The sequence below is a fragment of the Carassius auratus genome, chromosome 19 (assembly GCF_003368295.1).
Source record: "Carassius auratus strain Wakin chromosome 19, ASM336829v1, whole genome shotgun sequence".
NCBI classification, from domain to species: domain Eukaryota; kingdom Metazoa; phylum Chordata; class Actinopteri; order Cypriniformes; family Cyprinidae; genus Carassius; species Carassius auratus.
The window spans coordinates 20301719-20321318 of NC_039261.1; the positions used below are offsets into that span (position 1 = coordinate 20301719).

At 38.6% G+C, this 19600-nt stretch overlaps 2 protein-coding genes across 5 annotated transcripts; one reads left to right on the forward strand and one right to left on the reverse strand.

The window, feature by feature from the left end:
• Positions 1–123: 123 nt before the first annotated feature.
• Positions 124–5673, reverse strand: LOC113119754 (zinc finger and BTB domain-containing protein 22-like). Of its 2 annotated transcripts, XR_003294510.1 has the most exons (5): positions 5576–5673; positions 4997–5201; positions 2920–3559; positions 1953–2815; positions 124–1905 (listed from the first exon to the last, which is right to left on the reverse strand). XR_003294510.1 is itself a non-coding variant. In XM_026289396.1 (4 exons), the coding sequence occupies exons 1-4, from the start codon at positions 5647–5649 to the stop codon at positions 2175–2177; spliced, it is 1560 nt and encodes a 519-aa protein (XP_026145181.1). In that variant the 5' UTR covers positions 5650–5673; the 3' UTR covers positions 124–2174. The 2 variants fall into 2 exon arrangements, 1 of the variants encoding a protein (XP_026145181.1); XM_026289396.1 differs by having other exon boundaries at positions 124–2815.
• Positions 5185–13320, forward strand: LOC113119767 (sodium channel subunit beta-1-like). 3 transcript variants are annotated; one of them, XM_026289416.1, is made up of 6 exons: positions 5185–5273; positions 6831–7074; positions 8215–8381; positions 9930–10167; positions 11448–11589; positions 12466–12546. In XM_026289416.1, exons 2-6 carry the CDS (start codon positions 7005–7007, stop codon positions 12530–12532), a joined length of 684 nt encoding a protein of 227 aa, XP_026145201.1. In that variant the 5' UTR covers positions 5185–5273; positions 6831–7004; the 3' UTR covers positions 12533–12546. The 3 variants fall into 3 exon arrangements, with proteins under 3 accessions (XP_026145201.1, XP_026145203.1, XP_026145202.1); XM_026289417.1 differs by lacking the exon at positions 5185–5273 and adding an exon at positions 12627–13320 and having other exon boundaries at positions 6497–7074; XM_026289418.1 differs by lacking the exon at positions 6831–7074 and having other exon boundaries at positions 5200–5273.
• Positions 13321–19600: the final 6280 nt, after the last annotated feature.

Genomic DNA, 19600 nt, shown 5'->3' on the forward strand with positions numbered 1-19600 from the left:
ACTGTTCAGAACAAACAAGGGACTCATGCACAACCATCACAAAACAGAAAGACAGTCGAGGATCATCAGGTAACAGAACACAGTACTAAGAACCAAGGGTTCCCAAACTTTTGAATGGGGTTATTTTAATAATTCAGGCTATTTATTTATTTATTTTTGACTATATGTAAACGTCTTTTATATATAAAAAATCTTACTCAGGCCAGTGCTAAATAAAACATAACATGCATTTTGTATGAATCTCTCTTATCTCTAGATTCTGCAAGGGCTTCCCAAACTTTGGCATGCCACTGTACAGATGTCTATCTCATGTGGATTTGCTGTTATTGGGTGTTCGAACAGAAATACCTCTGTAGTGATGTTTTAGTGGTTTAATGATCAAACTATTCTGGAATATGCCCAAAACATGTGTTGCTAATTTGAGTGTATACTTATTAATGGACACTATGCATTCTAATAAATATTCATGTATATATAATTATTGCACAGCTGTCTCTGGGTAGTGGACATGTAGTCTATTTTACAGTATTTAGCAAATTCTATGATTATTTTTGTGAGACTACCTGGAATATTTGTACTTTTATAACCTCATTTGTCACTCCGCAGAACTATCGAAGTGAACCGTACAAGTTCAAGCACACAGAGTATACCTTTTGTTCAAAACTATTGATCAGTGTTAGTTTGTGAATGTGCTTTTTGTGAAAATGGAGGTCTTAATGTCATGTTGTGTTGCTTTAATTTGAATGATTTGGTTTCAATTATTAGATCCAGATTCTGTTTATATTGGGTATTTCACAAGAGAATTGTTCAAGTGAGTAATAGGTAACACTTCACAATAACATTAACATGAACTAACAAAGGAAATACGTCTAAAGCATTTAATCTCAGCTAAGATCAACAGAAACAACTTTATTGAATTTAATTATGAATTAGCAGATGTTTAAATTAATATTATTTAGCTAAATGAATAGTAAAAATGAACATCAATAAAAGTATCAATCATTGTTAGTTAACTTTATGCATTAACTAATTGGAGCTTATTGTAAAGTGTTACCGAATTATGAAGGAAATAAACATCCCCTGAACTTTTCACGCTGCAATGGATTTTAATAAAATGCCTTTATTGACTATATAAAAACAATCACACTGCATTAATATCATTATTATGTACAGTCTAGTGGTGTTCAGCATCTAACACACAATTCAGAAACAGTAGACTTTAAAGGGTGAGTCGAGGGTTAACCAGCCTCTGCACATACGTGTGCGTGCGAACATGATCATGTTAAACAGATAAACGCCTCTAGAACACACACACAACAAATTACTAGAGTTTAATTGTTTTAAAACAGTGCTTCTAGAATATATTCAGATCTGCTACATATGTGGACCATTAGTAGATGAACCAACACTGATCTCCGCTCACGGTGACATCCGTCTACACTCTTAACAAATACAGGTGCTTTATTGGGACCAAATGTTCCATGAAGAACTTGATCATCCATTGAAACACTACAGGTTCTTTATTTTGGAAAAGAGTTTGATGCATTCTTAGAATTAAAGGTTTTTATGGACATTGATGGTCAATGGCCCAGGGTTTGATTCCCAGGGAACACACGTACTGGTAAAAAAATAAACTAAATGTATAGCCTGAATACACTGCAAGTCACTTTAGCGTCTGCTAAATGCATAAATGAAATGTAAAATGTTGTCCAAGAAAGAAAAAATACTGAAAGGCTCAATGCAAAAACCTTGTTTTGGAACTTTTAATTTTAAAGAGTTTATTTCCTCTATGTACTTCCACTAATTAATTAGTAGATTAACTAATACTTATTTCCTTTGTTCACGGCAAATGACTGTTCACACTCTTACAATAAAGGTTTACTGGTGCCATTGAGAAACTTCAACCTCCATGGAACCATTAAAGGTTTTTCACAGTGGAAAGAACCTTCGACATCCACGCTAATAAAAAATGGTTGTTTTAAGAACTGATCACTTCTTCTGCGATTCCTCTTTTGGAACCTTTATTATTAAGAGTGTGTGAACTCTTAAAAATAAAGGTTCTTTATTGGCATCGATGGTTTCATTAAAAACCTTTAACATCCACAGATTGTTGACTGAAAGGAATGGCATTCCTTTGGCGTTCAACAGAAAAACCTCTTTCAGAACTTTAACTTTTAAGAGTGTATTTCCTCGTCCTGTAATGAATAATCATCCTGTTCCACCTTCACTTGTCCAGGAGCACCTGCGTCCTCGTTTTGACAGCCGGGCGTCGTCGTTGTTGATGTCGTTCCCTGGCAGTGAGCCTGATGCTTGAGGAAACTGTCTCTCCAGACGATCTTCTTGCCGCAGAGCGCACACTCGTACGGACGCAGTCCTCCGTGAGTCTTGACGTGTTTGGTCAGGTGGTGCTTCATCTTGAAGCTCTTGGAGCAGACGGGGCAGGCGAACGGACGCAGGTTCAGGTGCTGCATTTTCACGTGGCGGTCGCGCATGCTCTTCAGCGTGTACGCTTTGCCGCAGTGACAGAAGTGGACTTTGGGAGTCGCAGAGAGAGGAGAGCACGGGGAGGACGAGGACGACTGCGAGACCCAGGAGAGCTCGGACGGGCCTGGCGCCAACTGGTCGGACGTCGGCGGTGGCAAAGGACGCTGGGAAATCTGCCCCGTGGCCTTCTCGATTTCGTCGTAGGTCTCGAACGTGCCGTCTGTTTCGTTCTCCTCGTCTTCGTCCAGCAGCTTGGCGTCTGACAAAGTCCACTGGTTCCACAGTCCGTCCGTCTCACTCTCTCTGAGACGTCCGTCCGACTCGACGGCTCCTGAGAGAAGACAAGAGCAGACAACAAGTCAAAAACACGTCGGTTCTCCACGCTTCCCCTGGTGGACGGGCGCTAAACTGCAGTGATGAAGAAGCTCCACTCACCGGCCTGGTGTTCCTCACACTTCACCCTCACTTTGTCCTCATCCAGCGGCTCTCCGACTCCTTCATCTGCTTCCATCCGCCGCTGCTCCTCGTCTTCCTTCGCTCCTCGGAGGCGAGCGCGGATTCGGTGCCTCGCGAAGTCTGAAGTTTCGATCGACGGCAAAGTCGAGATGGGGAATGCGTGGAAACCTTCGTCTCCCGCATTCGAGCAGCATTCAGGCTCGGTTCGGACGGGGAACGTCAAGCTGCTTCTGCTCCACCTGCTCTGAGTCGGACGCCTCCATGTGGCCAGAGGCGGAAGCGCACTTTGTGGTCGTTTTTCTAGAGTTTGTTCGCCCACCGCTCGCTCCCCATCTTCCGGATCGGCGAAGCAGCAGTCAGAGCTGCTGGGCGACTGGTGACTGGAGGACGCTGCCCCGCCGGGGCTGAGCTGAACCAGAGGTCGCGACCTCTTCAGGATGTCCGTGCACTTGTCCACGATGTGCCACATCTGCAGGAAGCTGGCCACCGTGACGTAGTTGATGATGTCATCGCGCACGATGCTGAGCTGACCCGTGTAGGCCGAGTTTAACACGCTCTCGAAGGCCAGAGGGTCCATGACGGAGGGAAGAGACACCGTGGTGACGTTCTTCAGCAGAACCTGGCAACAGAACCGCAGTGTTCAGAGCCGCTCCAGTTAAGTGTTGTAATGTCTGCTGTAGCAGACTAAGCTTTTCTGTTCCTAAATAACCAGGGGCCAGATTCACAAAACAAGATAGACACTACAGATAGAGTAAAAATTTGAACTAACAGACATCACTTTAGTTGTCTGGCCCAGTGCAAGACAATTTTCTTGTATTTCCAGTTTTCTGAAATGTTATGTTTAAATATGCAAATAAGTCATTATCTACTAGTATATGCATTCATTTGCATACATTTCCAGAACAGAAATCTGGAATTGGTCCAAAAATTCTTTGATTTTCCAGAGGGGATTTTGGATTTGTCTTTTCATCACTCGATAAATCAGAAAATACTGTCAGTAGACCGAAAACAAACACAGTTTCACCATGTTTTTAGGAGTAAAATGTTGTATAAATCTGTGTGAATGAAATCTGGACAAGCCTTCAGAACATAGAGAGGAATATAACGTATTTTTATTTTTTTAACATGCGAAAATTTAGGATGATAATTTCTGACTCTGACTGCAATGAGGAATGAAGTTAAGAAAACATTTCTTTTAAATGTTCTTGTCTTTTTTTTTCCTCTGAAGATTGTTGTAAAGACGAAGCTTTAGTTTTTGAATTCGTGAAAATGTTAAGCTATTTAAAAAATATTGTAAATAACTTTTTAGAGAAAACTTGTCTTAAATCTCCAAAGGTAAGACGATTAATGAATTTACTGGTTTACAGATTAGATTGGTAAATGTTAGGTTTTATGATATATAGATTGCCATTGTAATTGCATCAGATTTCGATTCTTCCATTAGTCGTATTTAATCTGCGTTGATAATATTTTTAACAAATGTTCTGTTTGTACAAAGATATGTATTATTTAATTTAATTTAATTTACAAAGATATGTCTGCTGTTAGTAGGCATTAGTAATAGTCTCGGATGACGGATGTGAGTATCTATACTCAAATAAAAAAATCGCGATATTAACCAGTGATTTTGTTTATTTGACCAACAAAAAATAAATAAATAATAATGTGTAGAATATGCATTGAATTGGACGAATAATCTATGTTAGTGAATACTTGTGCAGGAAATAACTTTTTGATACTATTTTACACATATAAAAAAATATTATTTTTTTCTGACCGTTAAACAGTCACTGCAGTCTTTACTGCAATTTTACTCATAGTAATTTACAATTTAATAAATGTCATAATTTGTAAGTTTAGTTTAGAAGTATCGATATCGACGACACTGGCCTTTAAAACGTATGCGGCGGGCGCGTGGCCTCAGCAACATGCAGATCGCAAGCTGTCAATCAAATTCAAAACCAAACCGTTGAAATCAAACCGTCATAAATGAGGGCATTTATTCAGGCTTTCAAGAAGATGTAACGTTACAGTGTGAAATCGGCTGCACACTCACCTGGTCGTGGAAATACGGAGAGGATGCGGCCAGCACACACCGGTGCGCGCGGAACACCTGACCCTGCACCTGAATGGAGAGGTCACACAGCTGACCCTCCTCGCGCTGCCGGTTCAGATTCTCCAGGACCGAGGCGCGGACGCTGGGGAAACACACCTGCAGCACCGGGCCTGGCGGAGCACTGCGGCCGACGAGCTGCTCCATCCTGCGGGGAGAGAAACACCCGCGACCGCGGAGGAGATGAGAGCCAGAGCCGAGCGCGGATCCGATAACACGGGTAAGTTATATATAATCACACACAACCGCTCCGGTCAATCCCTCACACAGACCGCGTTTCCTTCACCGTTAACTAGCAGCTCATAGCAGACTATAACAACACACATCAAGCGATTCTACCATGAGTGTTTACATCAACATGCGGCAAAGATCCGATCCTACACGACTCAACTGTCCACACAAAACACACCGCTCGTTTAATGACCGGGTGTGTGTTTATCGATCCGACGTGTAACGTTAGATTATGATCTACTGATCTGATCAGTTTAGCGAAATGAAATATGAAAGTGTTTTTAATCTCACCTGCGTTCACTGTGGAGCTCTGTCTGCGGAACAGAAAGAGAGACACGCCCCCTTCCTGAAGACACGCCCTTCATGTAATCTAAACTCTGTGTAGTTCATAAAGTAGTAATTCTAGTGTTCTCATAAATGAAGGCGCGGCGCGTCTGCCTGTTTTATTATATAATTAAATAGAAAAGAATTGAACAGAATATGTGCATCGATGCAGCATCCACGTGACTGTCACCGCTGATGCTGCGAGCGGAAGGCCGGGCGCATGAATATTAATTAGAATGCGCTGCCGGAACGTTGTGCGTGCGTCATTAATATGTATGAGCTGACTCGCGCAGTACGCGGTTCGTGCGCGCCGCTTGCTGTCTGACCGAAATTCACAAATATTTAAAACATCCTGCATTATTAAGCAATTATCAAACAATGTTTGTCTCTCTGAATTCCCCCACTTATTCTTGCTCGCTGTAATGTTTTGATATTGTTGTTGCTATTAAGGTCTTATATTTGAATATTTTTAAAAAAGACATGCACAGCCTCGATAACATAATTATTTTATAATATAATGCCAGTTAACTAGATGTCTCCAAATAGTTGATCTGAAAGATTTAACAACGGGTATTTTATTTTATTATATTATATTTTCACATCAACCTGCTCTGGGACTAAGGATGAAAACAAGCCATTTTGACTAAATCTGGCGCATTTAACATTGGTTTTACGTGTTATTAATGCGTATTGTCCCTGATTAAATAAATACGTAAACACAAATTATATACAAATGTTTAAAATCACATTCGAAAATAATAATACTTCTTAAGCACGCACTCAATAACTTGACGTGGAATGTAACGGGAACACTATTATAGTTAACGATGATTAATCTCATTATTATGATTATATTTTTCACTGCAGAAATGTTTGAAGGGGGCCGCACCTGCCGGCAGCGTCGTGACGTCACCGCGCGCTCGGATGCGCTGCGCGCGCGGCCCGGGTTTTTTACCGCAATGCATCAGAGCGAGCGTCATTGGGAACTGCGCAGAATGGCGTTGTACACCGACAGAACTGCGTTTACCGATCACACGCGCCCGTCTGATGCCTGAGGAGTGCACTGCGGAGGCAAGTGACCGTCTGCATGACCGCTGCGTGGGAATGTGTTAAAATGAACGTGTATCCGGAGCGCGCTTTATTAAGATAATTCATGTCAAAGATGCGCAGATGATCTAAACAGAGCTGCTGTTGATCTCAGGACACTGCTTTGATTTTATAGAGTCGGTAAGAAAGAGAGTCGGGGCCCTCGGCGGATTCAGGAGCCGCTGGCCCGGTTCTGCACTAAACCTCTTTCGGATGCTGCTGGGTCACATGACTCCTCTGAAGCTCTGCTGAGGGGACATGAAGATCCAGCTCTAGAGGACAGAGAGAGAGAGAGAGTTTATCTGCTGTGATGATGATGATGATGATGATGATGAAGATGAGACGCCTGCTGCTCCTGTGTGTGTTCTGCTCGCTCTGCGGTGAGTCTCAGCTCAGAAACACAAACCACGGCCAAAGCCCAGAGATGACTGTGTCATTAAGGTCAAATACATATGGAAGCAATAATGGGATATAACTAAATAAATAAATTAGGAACAAGAAGATAAAAAGCCTTTATTGCATCACTGGCTTTATACATTAAAACTCTTTTGTTGAGAGGTACATCTGCATGCCTTCATCAGGGTGTGAGTTCTTGTTCCTAAATATATAATATCCCACACAGCCAGAGAGCACTGAGATCTCACACCCCATGCAGCACTTCTTGATGCATTCAGTGCTCTGAAAAAACAAATAAATACGTTTCAAATGGAAAATCATTTAAAAAAATGGATTTAAATTAATACAAATGTATTTAAATGAACAAATTGTTTAAAAACCAACATATAATTGCATTAAATTAAATATATATTTTTTATTTATTTTTATATATAAATAAAACATTTGATTGAAATAAATACATTTATAAATAAATACAATTTGATTTAAATAAATAAATACATACAGTATTATAATCGCAATTTAAAGAAAAAAACATGATTAAAATAAATTTTAATAAATAAAATAATGTTATATACAAATGTATTTAAATAATTTAAAGATATGATCAAAATAACATTTGTTGCAAGTAAGAAAAAATAATTTAGATAAATAAACCATGGTGCAAATAAATACAAGTTTAAGGAAAATAAATTGGTAAAATCAGCTTTGACTTGAAATGTAAAAAGTACAGTGCTATAATGAGTAAAGAGAATGCATTGATATAACAAAAGAAACTAAACAAAAACTTTTTTTTTTATTTAGTAATTTTAAATAAATTAAAATGACCATAAATTAATTCATTTGATTAAAATTGATGAGTAAATTGATCAAAGTAAAAAAAAAAGTTGGTTAAGATAAATAATTCATGATTTAAGAACGCATTGGCTAAAAATAAAACAAATAAAAGTTAAGTGAAAAATACTACATAATAAATGAAAAGGTAGATTAAAATGAATAAATAAATGACTGAATGAACAAGCAGTTGAGTGAGATGAACTGTGCGGTGAGTGTGAGGAACACAGTGCAGGTGTATAGTGTATGGTGCTGTGATGAAGGTGAAGGTGATCAGTGTCTCTGTGCAGTGTCTCTGTGCAGCGGAGCCTGTGCCGAGGTGGACTCAGACACCGAAGCTGTGGCCGGACAGCCCTTCAAACTGGGATGCATCTCCTGTAAGATGCGTGGAGAGGTGGAGGCCTCGGCCACCGTGGACTGGCTGTTCAGAGCCAGAGGAGAAGCAGACTTCGTGCATGTGAGCATCATCCTCAGAATGAGAAGCTCCAGAAACACACCACAGTTCAGATGCACAGCCCGTCACTAATGAGCACTTTCAGCAGCTCCTCTGTTTACGGTCAGTTCTGTTACTCTAATGGCAATGCATCGCTAAAGCAGAATAACTGAACATAAACACAGGGGCCTGGTGAAATGCTCATTACAGAAGAAAATATCAGACTGAGCACTGAACTCTTCCCATCGTAACAGGAGATCATGTGACTCGTGCACTGTGCTCAGGTCATGTGATGCTTCATCCAGGAACAGATATGGGCTTTACAGAGAACCAGTCGTGTGGACTGATGCTTTATCAGAAACTGATAGTCACTTCATACATTTCATTCAAATAAATACATTGATAAGAACAAGAACTCAAAAATCATTCCAACTAAAGAAGTTCAACATTGTTGAAATAAATAAATTGCTAAAAATAAAATTATATCTGAATAAATAAACTAACAAAAGCATTTGTTAAAAATAAAACATACATTCCATTAAAATATTGATTCACGTAAAATAGTAATAATTAGTAATATAATGAATTTGATGACATTAAATTAAGTTTAATGTAAATAAATAATTGAATGACTTATACAAAAGCATTAGATTTATATAAATAAAACATTGGTAAAATATATTAAATTAAAATGTTGACTAAAATGAAATTTGATGTAAATAAAGAATACAAAGCAAATGCCTTTGATTTGAATAAATAAAACATTAGTAAAATATATTTAATTAATATGTTGGTTAAAATTAATTAAAATTGAAGTAAAAAAAAATAAGAAATGAATAACTAAAACGAAAGCATTTGATTAAAATAATTGAAATTTAATGTCAATATAATAACATAAAAATGATTAAAATAGTCAATATATAAATAAATTAACACATATTTGATTGAAATAAATTATTATTAAAATAAATGCACTTAAGAATTAAAATAAAATAAATAAAATGTATAATAAATACATGAAGATGTTTTAAATCGGTAACTAACCAAAAAAAGCATTAATTTAAATAAATAAAACAGTCAAATATATTACATTAAAATGTTGACTAAAATTTAATTTGATGTAAATAAAAAAATATAAAGCAAACACTATAAAGCAAATAAAACATTAGTTAAAAAAATAATATATATATATATATATATATATATATATATATATATATATATATATATATATTTATATATATATATATATTTAATACGATGATTAAAATTAATCAAATTTGATGTAAATAAGTCATGAATGACTTAAATAAATGATTGCGTTTGATTTAAAATAATTGAAATTTGATGTGAATTATAATAACATTGTTTACAAATTATTAAAATAGTCTTATCTAAATAAACAAGTATTAATTAAATAAAAATAAATCATTGTTAAAATAAATGCACTTAAGAATTCAAATAAAAGAAATAACATTTATAATAAAAACCTGAGGATTGTTTTAAAGGGAACTAACTGACATGTTTAAAAGAGGAAGAAAGAGTGGATCTTGATGGATCTTCACTGCTCAGATCTACAGCTACGACGGCGAGGCGTCCAGCATCATCGACGAACGCTTTCAGGACCGCATGGAGTGGCACGGCAGCAAGAAGACCTTTGACCTCCAGGACGCGTCTGTAGACCTCCTGAACGTCACCTTCAACGACTCCGGCGTCTACCGCTGCATCTTCAACCGAGTGCTGACCTACGAACACTACGAGTTCTCCACCACCGCCAGCAAAGAGGTGCACCTCACCGTCGTGGCCAAAGGTACACACAGCACCTCTCTCTGAGGAACACATGCAGAGTATTAAACATGCCTGGCATCAGCTGTATGCAAAGTGCACTTGGTTTTCAGATTATTTGGAAAACAGGTCAGATTTGCACATGGAGCCACACTGTGATCCTCGTATCTCTGGAGCTGAACTACTTCGGCCGTTAACAATGGAGACAGAGAAAGACGAGTTTATTAAGAACCATAGTCTCAGAGGATATTGAGATGTATACAAACCGTTATGAGTTTCAGGCAGGCAAACCTTGACCTAAGAGTGTTTGTGTCACTGAGACGGCTCTGTTGATAGACTGTCTGCATTACTAGTTTGAAAAGGATTTGTTCTTCAGACATCGCTCTTTAATTCCAGTAAATATTAAAATAAGCTTAAGAACCATAATCTATAAACATGTTGAGATATCTTTAATATTTCTTGAGTTACAGGCACACAAACTTTGGCAAAAGAGTCATTTTGGCACTTGGACAGATGTGTTCAATTCAACAGTTTTGATCGTTTGAGAAAAACGAGATGTGGTTCTAGTTTCAACACTATTTGTCCTTCAGACCTTCCTCTTTTAATACAACAAATATCATCTGAATGCAAGGTTTTGACTATTAAAAATGGGAAAAATTCAACAACTGGTACCCACTTTCCCTGGAAACAACCATACGGGACCTTAAAATATGGAGACACCAAAGTAAAAGTTAAATAAATAGAACCTAAAATCAGAGATGATATTTTTCTCACTCAAGCGGGTATGATCTATGCTTTTGTTTAGATAGAGAGAAATGAGATAGACGTTCCTCTTTAAATACAGTAAATATCATCTGAATGCACAGTGACCCATGTTTAGTTTTCCACCACTGGATATTGAGCCACACTGAGATCCTCATAACTCTGGAAATAACCCATAAAGAGCCTTAAAAATGAGGAAACTGAAGGAAGAGGTTGTGAACGAGGGTGTTATGATATCTTCAGTTACAGTCATGCAAACTTTGGGGAAAAGAGACAAAAAGTGCCACCATTGGCATATGATGAAGTCAACAGATTTTACTGCTAGAGCTACTAATCTCTGTGTAAAAATAACCTCACCATGCTGCCATCCTTCCTGTCTCCACATCTCAGATGAAAAATCTCATCCGTTGCATTTAATATTTTGGCTTTCACCATTTATGTTGGTCTTTCTTCAGACAGAAATACTTTCATCTGGGGAAGTTTGTGAAGGGTGTTGATCTGAGTGAGTGTGTGTGTGTGTGTGTGTGTGTGTGTGTGTTGCAGCCACGCGGGGCACGGCGTCCATTGTGTCAGAGGTCATGATGTACGTGTCCATCATCGGCCTGCAGCTCTGGCTCCTGGTGGAGATGATCTACTGCTACAGGAAGATCGCCGCGGCCGGAGAGGAAGCGCTCAGAGCCAGCGCGTCAGTCACACACTCACCACTCACTACAGTCCACTAAAACTACTGACTGACTGTTAAATAAAATATAATACTGTAAACCTTTCAGTTCAACTAGTGGTCAAGGCAACATTGTCATTGAGTTTAACTAAATCTGAAAAAATACAAATTGAAAACTATATAGACATACATAAATTAAAATGACTTGAAAGACAAAAATACACAACAAAATTCTTAAAACTTTAGCTAAGATTAAAATAAAAATGCAAAATATGAAAATAAAAATGTATTCAAAATATTAATAAAAAAGGTATTAATGCTTTGACCAACGATGTGTGTGACATTTCAAACTAAAATCATGACGTCACTTAAAATAAAGTCAAATAAAATATCAAAAACTTAATTTCAGCTAGTTGCCTATCAATATTTCTCAGTTTCATTTAGTTTTGCGTAATTTACTAAAACAACTAGAGATGAAATGTTACAGATGTGTAAAATAAACTAATCAAAATTCAAATAAAATTGAGAATATAAAATAGCTGATTAAATTCAGTTCAACTGGTTTAAACGATGATTCGTTGACTACTTTCAATATTCAGCAATCAAAATAATAATGGTTAAATTAAATTTTACAGGATCAAAATAGTATTAGTTTACTAAAACCAAAATGAAAAAAACACACATTTTCTTTACTTCAAACAAAACAAACGTTTCAAGTAGTTCGTTTTTATTCCATTTTACCTGATGAACTAAAATATCTGAAATAAAAATGAACGAAACAAATGAAATGACTCAAATCAAAACACAACAGTATCTCAATAATTCTAAAATGCATGTATTTATTTTTGCAGCTGTGTGTATGTATTTTCCGTCAGGAAATGCTTGTCTTGTGTGTTTCAGAGCGGAGTATCTGGCGATCGCGTCCGAGAGCAAAGACAACTGCGCCGGTGTACAGGTAGCTGAATGAGTTAACTAGCACAGGTGAGTTAACTAGCAGTCCTAACTAGTCCTGGTTTTCCTGGGGTGCTCTTTCTGACCTCTCTCTTCTTTCCCATCCGCAGGTTCCTCCGGGACGCTCTTCCTTCTGAATTGTTGTCACTGTCCCTCATTTTATAAACGTTTCTTTCCTCTTGACCTGATCTCCTGCGCATGACCTTTTATATGCTATGCATGGATCACCCCCTCACAATCCACAGCAATACTCTAGAGACACAATACTCTGGTTTTGCACTAGAGATCAGTAAAGAGCAAGCCATCTTTGTTGATCTTGCTACATACTTATATCTCTCTCTATATATATATATATATATATGTATGTATCTATACTATAAGACCAACTGAGAGCCAAACGCCATGCAATGCTACGGTTGCATGAGCTGAACGTGAATGTGAATGCAAACAATTTCTATACGGGAGGAAACTCATCGCTATAAACGACGAGCTCAAGAGAGTTTCTAACTCGTCGTTGTTGTATAATCCAAGTGCAATATGAGAATCAGACTCTAGCTCTTGAATGTAGCAAGCACTCACTGAATGTGAGAAATGCATTGTGGGTAAGTGGATTAAGACACCCGATCGCTCGTCCTGTCCTGCTGTGTACCGTTTTAATGCATGCCCACACTGCAGACGATCCAGTAACAAACCTACTCACCCCACATAGGCCCTTTCTGTCAGATGCGCCTGATATAATGTGAGCATCTGTGGGAATGCAAGGCTGGTGGGCGGGAGTGCGGAGAGAGAGAAATGTCAAATTAAATGAGTGCAAATGAGTTCTGTGGACTCTTTCATTTTTAAACAGAAACGGTGTGGATGCTGCTCTGTGTTTGTTAATGCAGTCGTTGACAAGAACTAACTAAAGCCAACTAACTAAGGCTTACTTAGGACTAACTATGGCTAACTAAGGAGTAACAACAGCTAACTAAGAACTAACTATGACTAACTTAGAACTAACTATGGCTAACTTAGAACTAACTATGGTTAACTTAGGACTAACTATGGCTAACTTAGAACTAACTATGGTTAACTTAGGACTAACTATGGCTAACTTAGAACTAACTATGGCTAACTTAGGACTAACTATGGCTAATTAAGAACTAACTGGCTAACTAAGGAGTAACAACAGCTAACTAAGACTAACTTAGAACTAACTATGGCTAACTTAGGACTAACTATGACTATGGCTAACTAAGAACTAACTATGACTAACTTAGAACTAACTATGGCTAACTTAGCACTAACTATGGCTAATTAAGAACTAACTAAGGCTAACTTAGGACTAACTATGGCTAATTAAGAACTAACTAAGGCTAACTTAGGACTAACTGTGGCTAATTAAGAACTAAATATGGCTAACTAAGGACTAACAACAGCTAACTAAGAACTAACTACGGCTAACTTAGGATTAACTATGGCTAGCTAAAAACTAAGAACTAACTATGGCTAATTAAGAACTAAATATGGCTAACTAAGGAGTAACAACAGCCAACTAAGAACTAACTATGGCTAATTAAGAACTAACTATGGCTAACTTAGGACTAACTATGGCTATGGCTAACTAAGAACTAACTATGACTAACTTAGAACTAACTATGGCTAACTTAGGACTAACTATGGCTAATTAAGAACTACATATGGCTAACTAAGAACTAACTACAGCTAACTTAGGACTTACTATGGCTAGCTAAGAACTTAGAACTAACTATGGCTAACTAAGAACTAATTACGGCTAACTTAGAACTAACTATGGCTAACTAAGAACTAATTACGGCTAACTTAGAACTAACTATGGCTAACTAAGAACTAATTACGGCTAACTTAGAACTAACTATGGCTACTTAAGAGCTGACTGATTATGGCAATGACAATTGTAAAATTTTACATTTTACACAGTTGATGATCTATATTGCATTTTATATATAAAATTAAATGTCATATGAATATAATTTATCAACAAAATATAGTTTAGGTATAGTTTTACATTTGTAAATTTTACTGCAATTAAAAAAATGTGTAGAAACAATTGTAGTTTTACGTTTTTAGAAGTTGAAAATTATAAAAAGAATCATAAATCAGAAATTGTCATAACATTATTTTAAAATTACAATACAGAACACAACAAAGGATGCAAACATGTCAACATAAAATTAATTTAATAATATTTCTTAATAAACAGTATAGCTGAAGAATGATATTATTATAGCTGTTATTATTGGATTGATTTTTTCTGAGCACAGAATGCATATTTTCTGTAAGCTGGAAGCAGTCTAATGAAGTACTGCATTGGCAAACGTGAGTATGGTATCCCATAATGCAATGCAGTCGAGCTTCCGTTTCTAGTGTGATGGATGAGCAGGTAATTAGAGCAGTAATCAGAACACACAGTAAGATATAAATAGTTCATTTTACACAAAAATACTCTTTCAGTTTATTGATAATGACTTGATATTATTTTTCTCTGCTCTTGTTTTTGAATGTAAAATCACCAAAATCAAAACTTATCATGAGCACCATGTGATGGATTCTGGGATGTTTGTGCTGCTTTGAATCACTTTATTTAGCAGCTCTTTCAAACCTCAGGAGTCTGGGCTCAACCATCGCCAAAAACTAGATTTGATGACCTCTAATTAACTTCTGCTGTAATGACACACAGTTCTCACAAACTTCTATTCATAGAAATGAGAAGAAGCATCTTAATTGACTTTATTTCATTGTGTCCCTGCAGCACAGAAGCAGTCATCAGTAGCACAGACGTATATTTGTAGAAATAGACAAAATTGTATGGGTCACAATTATGCTTTTCTCTTTTCTCTCAAAAATCATTAGGATATTAAGTAAAGATCATGTTCTATGAAGATATTTAGTAAATTTCCTACCGTAAATATATCAAATTTAATGTTTGATTAGTAATATGCATTGCTAAGAACTTCATTTGAACAACTTTAAAGATGATTTTCTCAATATTTAGATTTTTTTGCTCCCTCAGATTCCAGATTTTCAAATATTGTCCTCCGAACAAACCACACATGGAGAGATCATTTATTTATAGATCTCAATTTAGAAAAAAAAAGACACTTATGACTGGTTTTGTTGTCCAGGGTCACATATAAACATATAAATATTTATTATAATAATATTTAAATAAAATAATTATAAATTATAGTTATTAAATTCCAATTTGAATAACTAATGTCTTATAATACACACACATTAATTTATTACTAATAAAATATTTACATTTTGAACATTTATAATCATTACAAAAACTTGCATGATTTTGTTTTTTAAGAATTTAATGTCTACAAAATATATATATAATGTGTGTGTATAGATATTTATGTAGGTACAGAGCGTGCATTTATTTTTAGGAGAATATAATGAATATTTCTCATGGGGATTTATGCATTTTTGACATCTCTGAATCTTTTTTGGCTCATTTATCAGTAAAAAAAAAAAAAACCTGCACACCTGAATAAAAGGAGACGTCATGGACAATTATATATCACTCATAAATGATTAAATACAAAGTAAACACTAGTTATGATTGATGTGGTTTGGAATTGATCAAATGTGCTTGGGAAAAAAAAATGATCAAAGTATCAATGTGCCTAATAATTATGCATGCACTCTACAAATATATGTGTGTGTGTGTGTGTGTGTGTGTGTGTGCGCATATAAAATATTTATATATGAAAGTTATTAAAGTTCCTATATATATTGTGAAAGTTTTTACTGAGGGGTTTGTTTAATTTGTTTTAAAAAAGATGTCACTGATTTCTACAGCAGTTAACTCCCGAGGACACGGTGAAATGTGTTAGTTTCTGTATGATGACAGTGTTTTCTGATTTCTGCAGTGATGAAACCGATCCAGAATCCCCTCTGGAGAAACCTCAACTCTAATATGAATGATCATGATTTTAAACCAGTATTCAGAGTTCTATTCTGTAAAAGTATGCAAATTAGTGCATATTAAATAGGATAGTGCCTGATTTGCATATTAGCCCATCGCAGAAAGCTTGTTAAACTGAACAGTAGATCAGCAGTGTACTCGCTCGTTTACTGTGGTACTGCTCTAGATCGCGCGTCCCCGCCTGCGTGCGTGCGCGCGCGCGTCCGGTGACGGCGAGCGTTGAGCATCGGCGCATCACTTCGATCGGCTCTGGGATCAATACAGCAGCTGGCGTCGTGTCGCGTCGCTTCGCGTAATTGTGCTCGTGCGGCGCTGGAGGAGCGGTGATGGATCCCGGAGCGAGCTGATCGCGGCCAGAGCCGGAGGATCATGTCCTATGTGTCTTCACAAAGGTAACGCTAACCGTTCCTCCGGTGACTGACAGCGATCGGTGATCCGCGGGAAGCGCTCGGTAACAGCAGATGCGCCTCGAGGGCCGCGCGTTTATTTATAGATCTCAACCGAACCGAACCGACAGCTCTCCGTTAACGGCTGTGTGTGTGTGTGTGTCTTTGAGCCAGTGAGCAAATGTGTGTGTGTTTGTCAGAGAGGCAGAGAGAGTGTGTGTGAGTGACTGAGAGAGTAAGTGTGTAAGTAAAGTGTGAGTGTGTGTGTGCATGAGAGTGAGTGTGCGTGAGAGTGTGTGTGTGTGTGTGTGTCTGTGTGTGCATAAGACTGTGTGTGTGTGTGTGCGTGCGCATGTGAGTAAGTGTGTGCGCGTGAGATTGAGTGTTGTGTTTGAGTGAGTGTGCACGTGTGAGAGAGAGAGTGTGTGTGTGCGTGAGAGTGAGTGTGTTTGTGTGCGTGAGTGAATGTGCGTGTGAGTGACTGCGTGCACGAGAGAGTGTGTGTGCGCATAAGACTGTGTGTGTGCATGAAAGTGAGTGAGTGAGTGAGTGTGCCTGAGATTGAGTGTGTGTGTGTGTGCGTGCGTGAGTGTTTGTGTGTGCATGAGAGTGAGTGAGTGAGTGTGTCTGAGAGAGTGTGTTTCTGTGTACCTGAGAGTGAGTGTGTGTGTGCATAAGAGTGAGTGAGTGTGTGTGTGTGTGTGTGTGTGCGTGAGAGTGAGTGAGTGTGCGTGAGAGTCAGTGTGTGTTTTAGTGCGTGAAAGTATGTGTGTGTGTGTGCCTGAGATTGAGTGTGTGTGTGCGTGAGAGTCAGTGTGTGTTTTAGTGCGTGAGAATGAGTGTGTGCATGAGTCAGTGTGTGTTTTAGTGCGTGAGAATGAGTGTGTGTGTGTGTGTGCCTGAGATTGAGTGTGTGTGTGTGTGTGCCTGAGATTGAGTGTGTGTGTGTGTGTGTGTGCGCCTGAGATTGAGTGTGTGTGTGTGTGTGCGCCTGAGATTGAGTGTGTGTGTGTGTGTGTCTGAGATTGAGTGTGTGTGTGTGTGTGTGAGAGAGAGTGAGTGAGTGTGTGTGCGTGCGTGAGAGTGAGTGTGCATGAGAGTCAGTGTGTGTTTTAGTGCGTGAGAATGAGTGTGTGTGCGTGAGAGTGAGTGAGTGAGTGTGCATGAGAGTCAGTGTGTGTTTTAGTGCGTGAGAATGAGTGTGTGTGTGTGCCTGAGATTGAGTGTGTGTGTGTGTGTGCCTGAGATTGAGTGTGTGTGTGTGCGTGTGTGAGAGTGAGTGTGCGTGCGTGAGAGTGTGTGTGTCTGTGAGAGAGAGTGTGTGTGTGTGTGCGCGCTCGCACGAGAGAGTGTGTGCGAGTGAGTGTGTAGAAATGCAGTGGAAACTATTTTAGTTATAAATTTGAATAGATTATGAATTTACATAATCTATCAAGTTTATCAAAAGTTACATTTGAGATATAGAATTTACATGTATTATATATTTAGAAATATACACAATTAAAATTAATTTAAATACCAAGCATAATGCAAAACAGTTTAGATATTATTTACAGTTTTTAAATTAATAGTTGTAAATTTATGGGGTGTGTGTGCATGTGAGAGAGAGAGATGGAGAGTGAGTGTGTGTGTGTATGTGCGTGTGAGAGTGTGTGTGCGTGAGAGTGAGTGATATTGAGTGTGTGTATGAGAGTGAGTGAGTGAGTGTGCGTGAGATTGAGTGTGTTTGTGTGACAGTGTGTGTGTGTGTGTGCATGAGAGTTTGTTTGTGTGTGCGAGACTGAGTGAGTGTGTGTGAGAGTGAGTGAGTGTGTGTGTGCATGAGAGTGAGTGAGTGAGTGAGTGCGTGAGAGTGAGTGAGTGTGTGTGCTTGAGAGTGAGTGTGCGTGAGAGTGAGTGAGTGTGCGTGTGAGAGTGTGTTTATGTGCCTGAGAGTGAGTGTGTGTGCATGAGAATGAGTGAGAGTGAGTAAGTGTGTGTGCGTGAGAGCGAGTGTGCTTGAGTGAGTGAGTGTGTGTGTGCATGAGAGTTTGTTTGTGTGTGCGTGAGACTGAGTGTGTGTGCATGAGAGTGAGTGAGTGAGTGTGTGCGTGAGAGCGAGTGAGTGTGTGTGCTGGAGTGAGTGAGTGTGCGTGAGATAGTGTGTTTATGTGCCTCAGAGTGAGTGTGTGTGAGAGTGAGTATGTGTGCATGAGAATGAGTGAGAGTGAGTGTGTGCGTGAGAGCGAGTGAGTGTGTGCGCGTGAGGGTGAGTGAGTGAGTGTGCTTGAGAGTGAGTGTGTGTGTGCGTGAGGTGAGTGTGCTTGAGAGTGAGTGTCCTTGAGAGTGAGTGTGTGTGCATGAGAGTGAGTGAGTGTGCATGAGAGTGAGTGAGTGTGCGCGTGAGAGCGAGTGAGTGTGTGTGCTGGAGTGAGTGAGTGAGTGTGTGTGAGAGTGAGTGTGTGTGCGTGAGAGTGAGTGAGTGTGTGCGTGAGAGCGAGTGAGTGTGTGCGCGTGAGGGTGAGTGAGTGAGTGTGCTTGAGAGTGAGTGTGTGAGAGTGAGTGTGTGTGTGCGTGATGGTGAGTGTGCTTGAGAGTGAGTGTCCTTGAGAGTGAGTGTGTGTGCGTGAGAGTGAGTGAGTGTGTGTGTGCATGAGAGCGAGTGAGTGTGTGCTGGAGTGAGTGAGTGTGTGTGAGAGTGAGTGAGTGTGCGTGAGATGGTGTGTTTATGTGCCTCAGAGTGAGTGTGTGTGAGAGTGAGTAT

Excerpts from the sequence above, each read along its gene's own strand:
- LOC113119754 (XM_026289396.1), bottom strand. The coding sequence starts at position 5,649 with ATGAAGGGCGTGTCTTCAGGAAGGGGGCGTGTCTCTCTTTCTGTTCCG. Across the intron at positions 3,560-4,996 it reads CTCCGTATTTCCACGACCAG|GTTCTGCTGAAGAACGTCAC; the intron begins GTGAGTGTGCAG and ends TTCTGTTGCCAG. Across the intron at positions 2,816-2,919 it reads GTGTGAGGAACACCAGGCCG|GAGCCGTCGAGTCGGACGGA; the intron begins GTGAGTGGAGCT and ends GTCTTCTCTCAG.
- LOC113119767 (XM_026289416.1), top strand. The coding sequence starts at position 7,005 with ATGATGATGATGATGATGATGATGAAGATGAGACGCCTGCTGCTCCTG. Across the intron at positions 7,075-8,214 it reads TGTGTTCTGCTCGCTCTGCG|TGTCTCTGTGCAGCGGAGCC; the intron begins GTGAGTCTCAGC and ends GTCTCTGTGCAG. Across the intron at positions 10,168-11,447 it reads CCTCACCGTCGTGGCCAAAG|CCACGCGGGGCACGGCGTCC; the intron begins GTACACACAGCA and ends TGTGTGTTGCAG.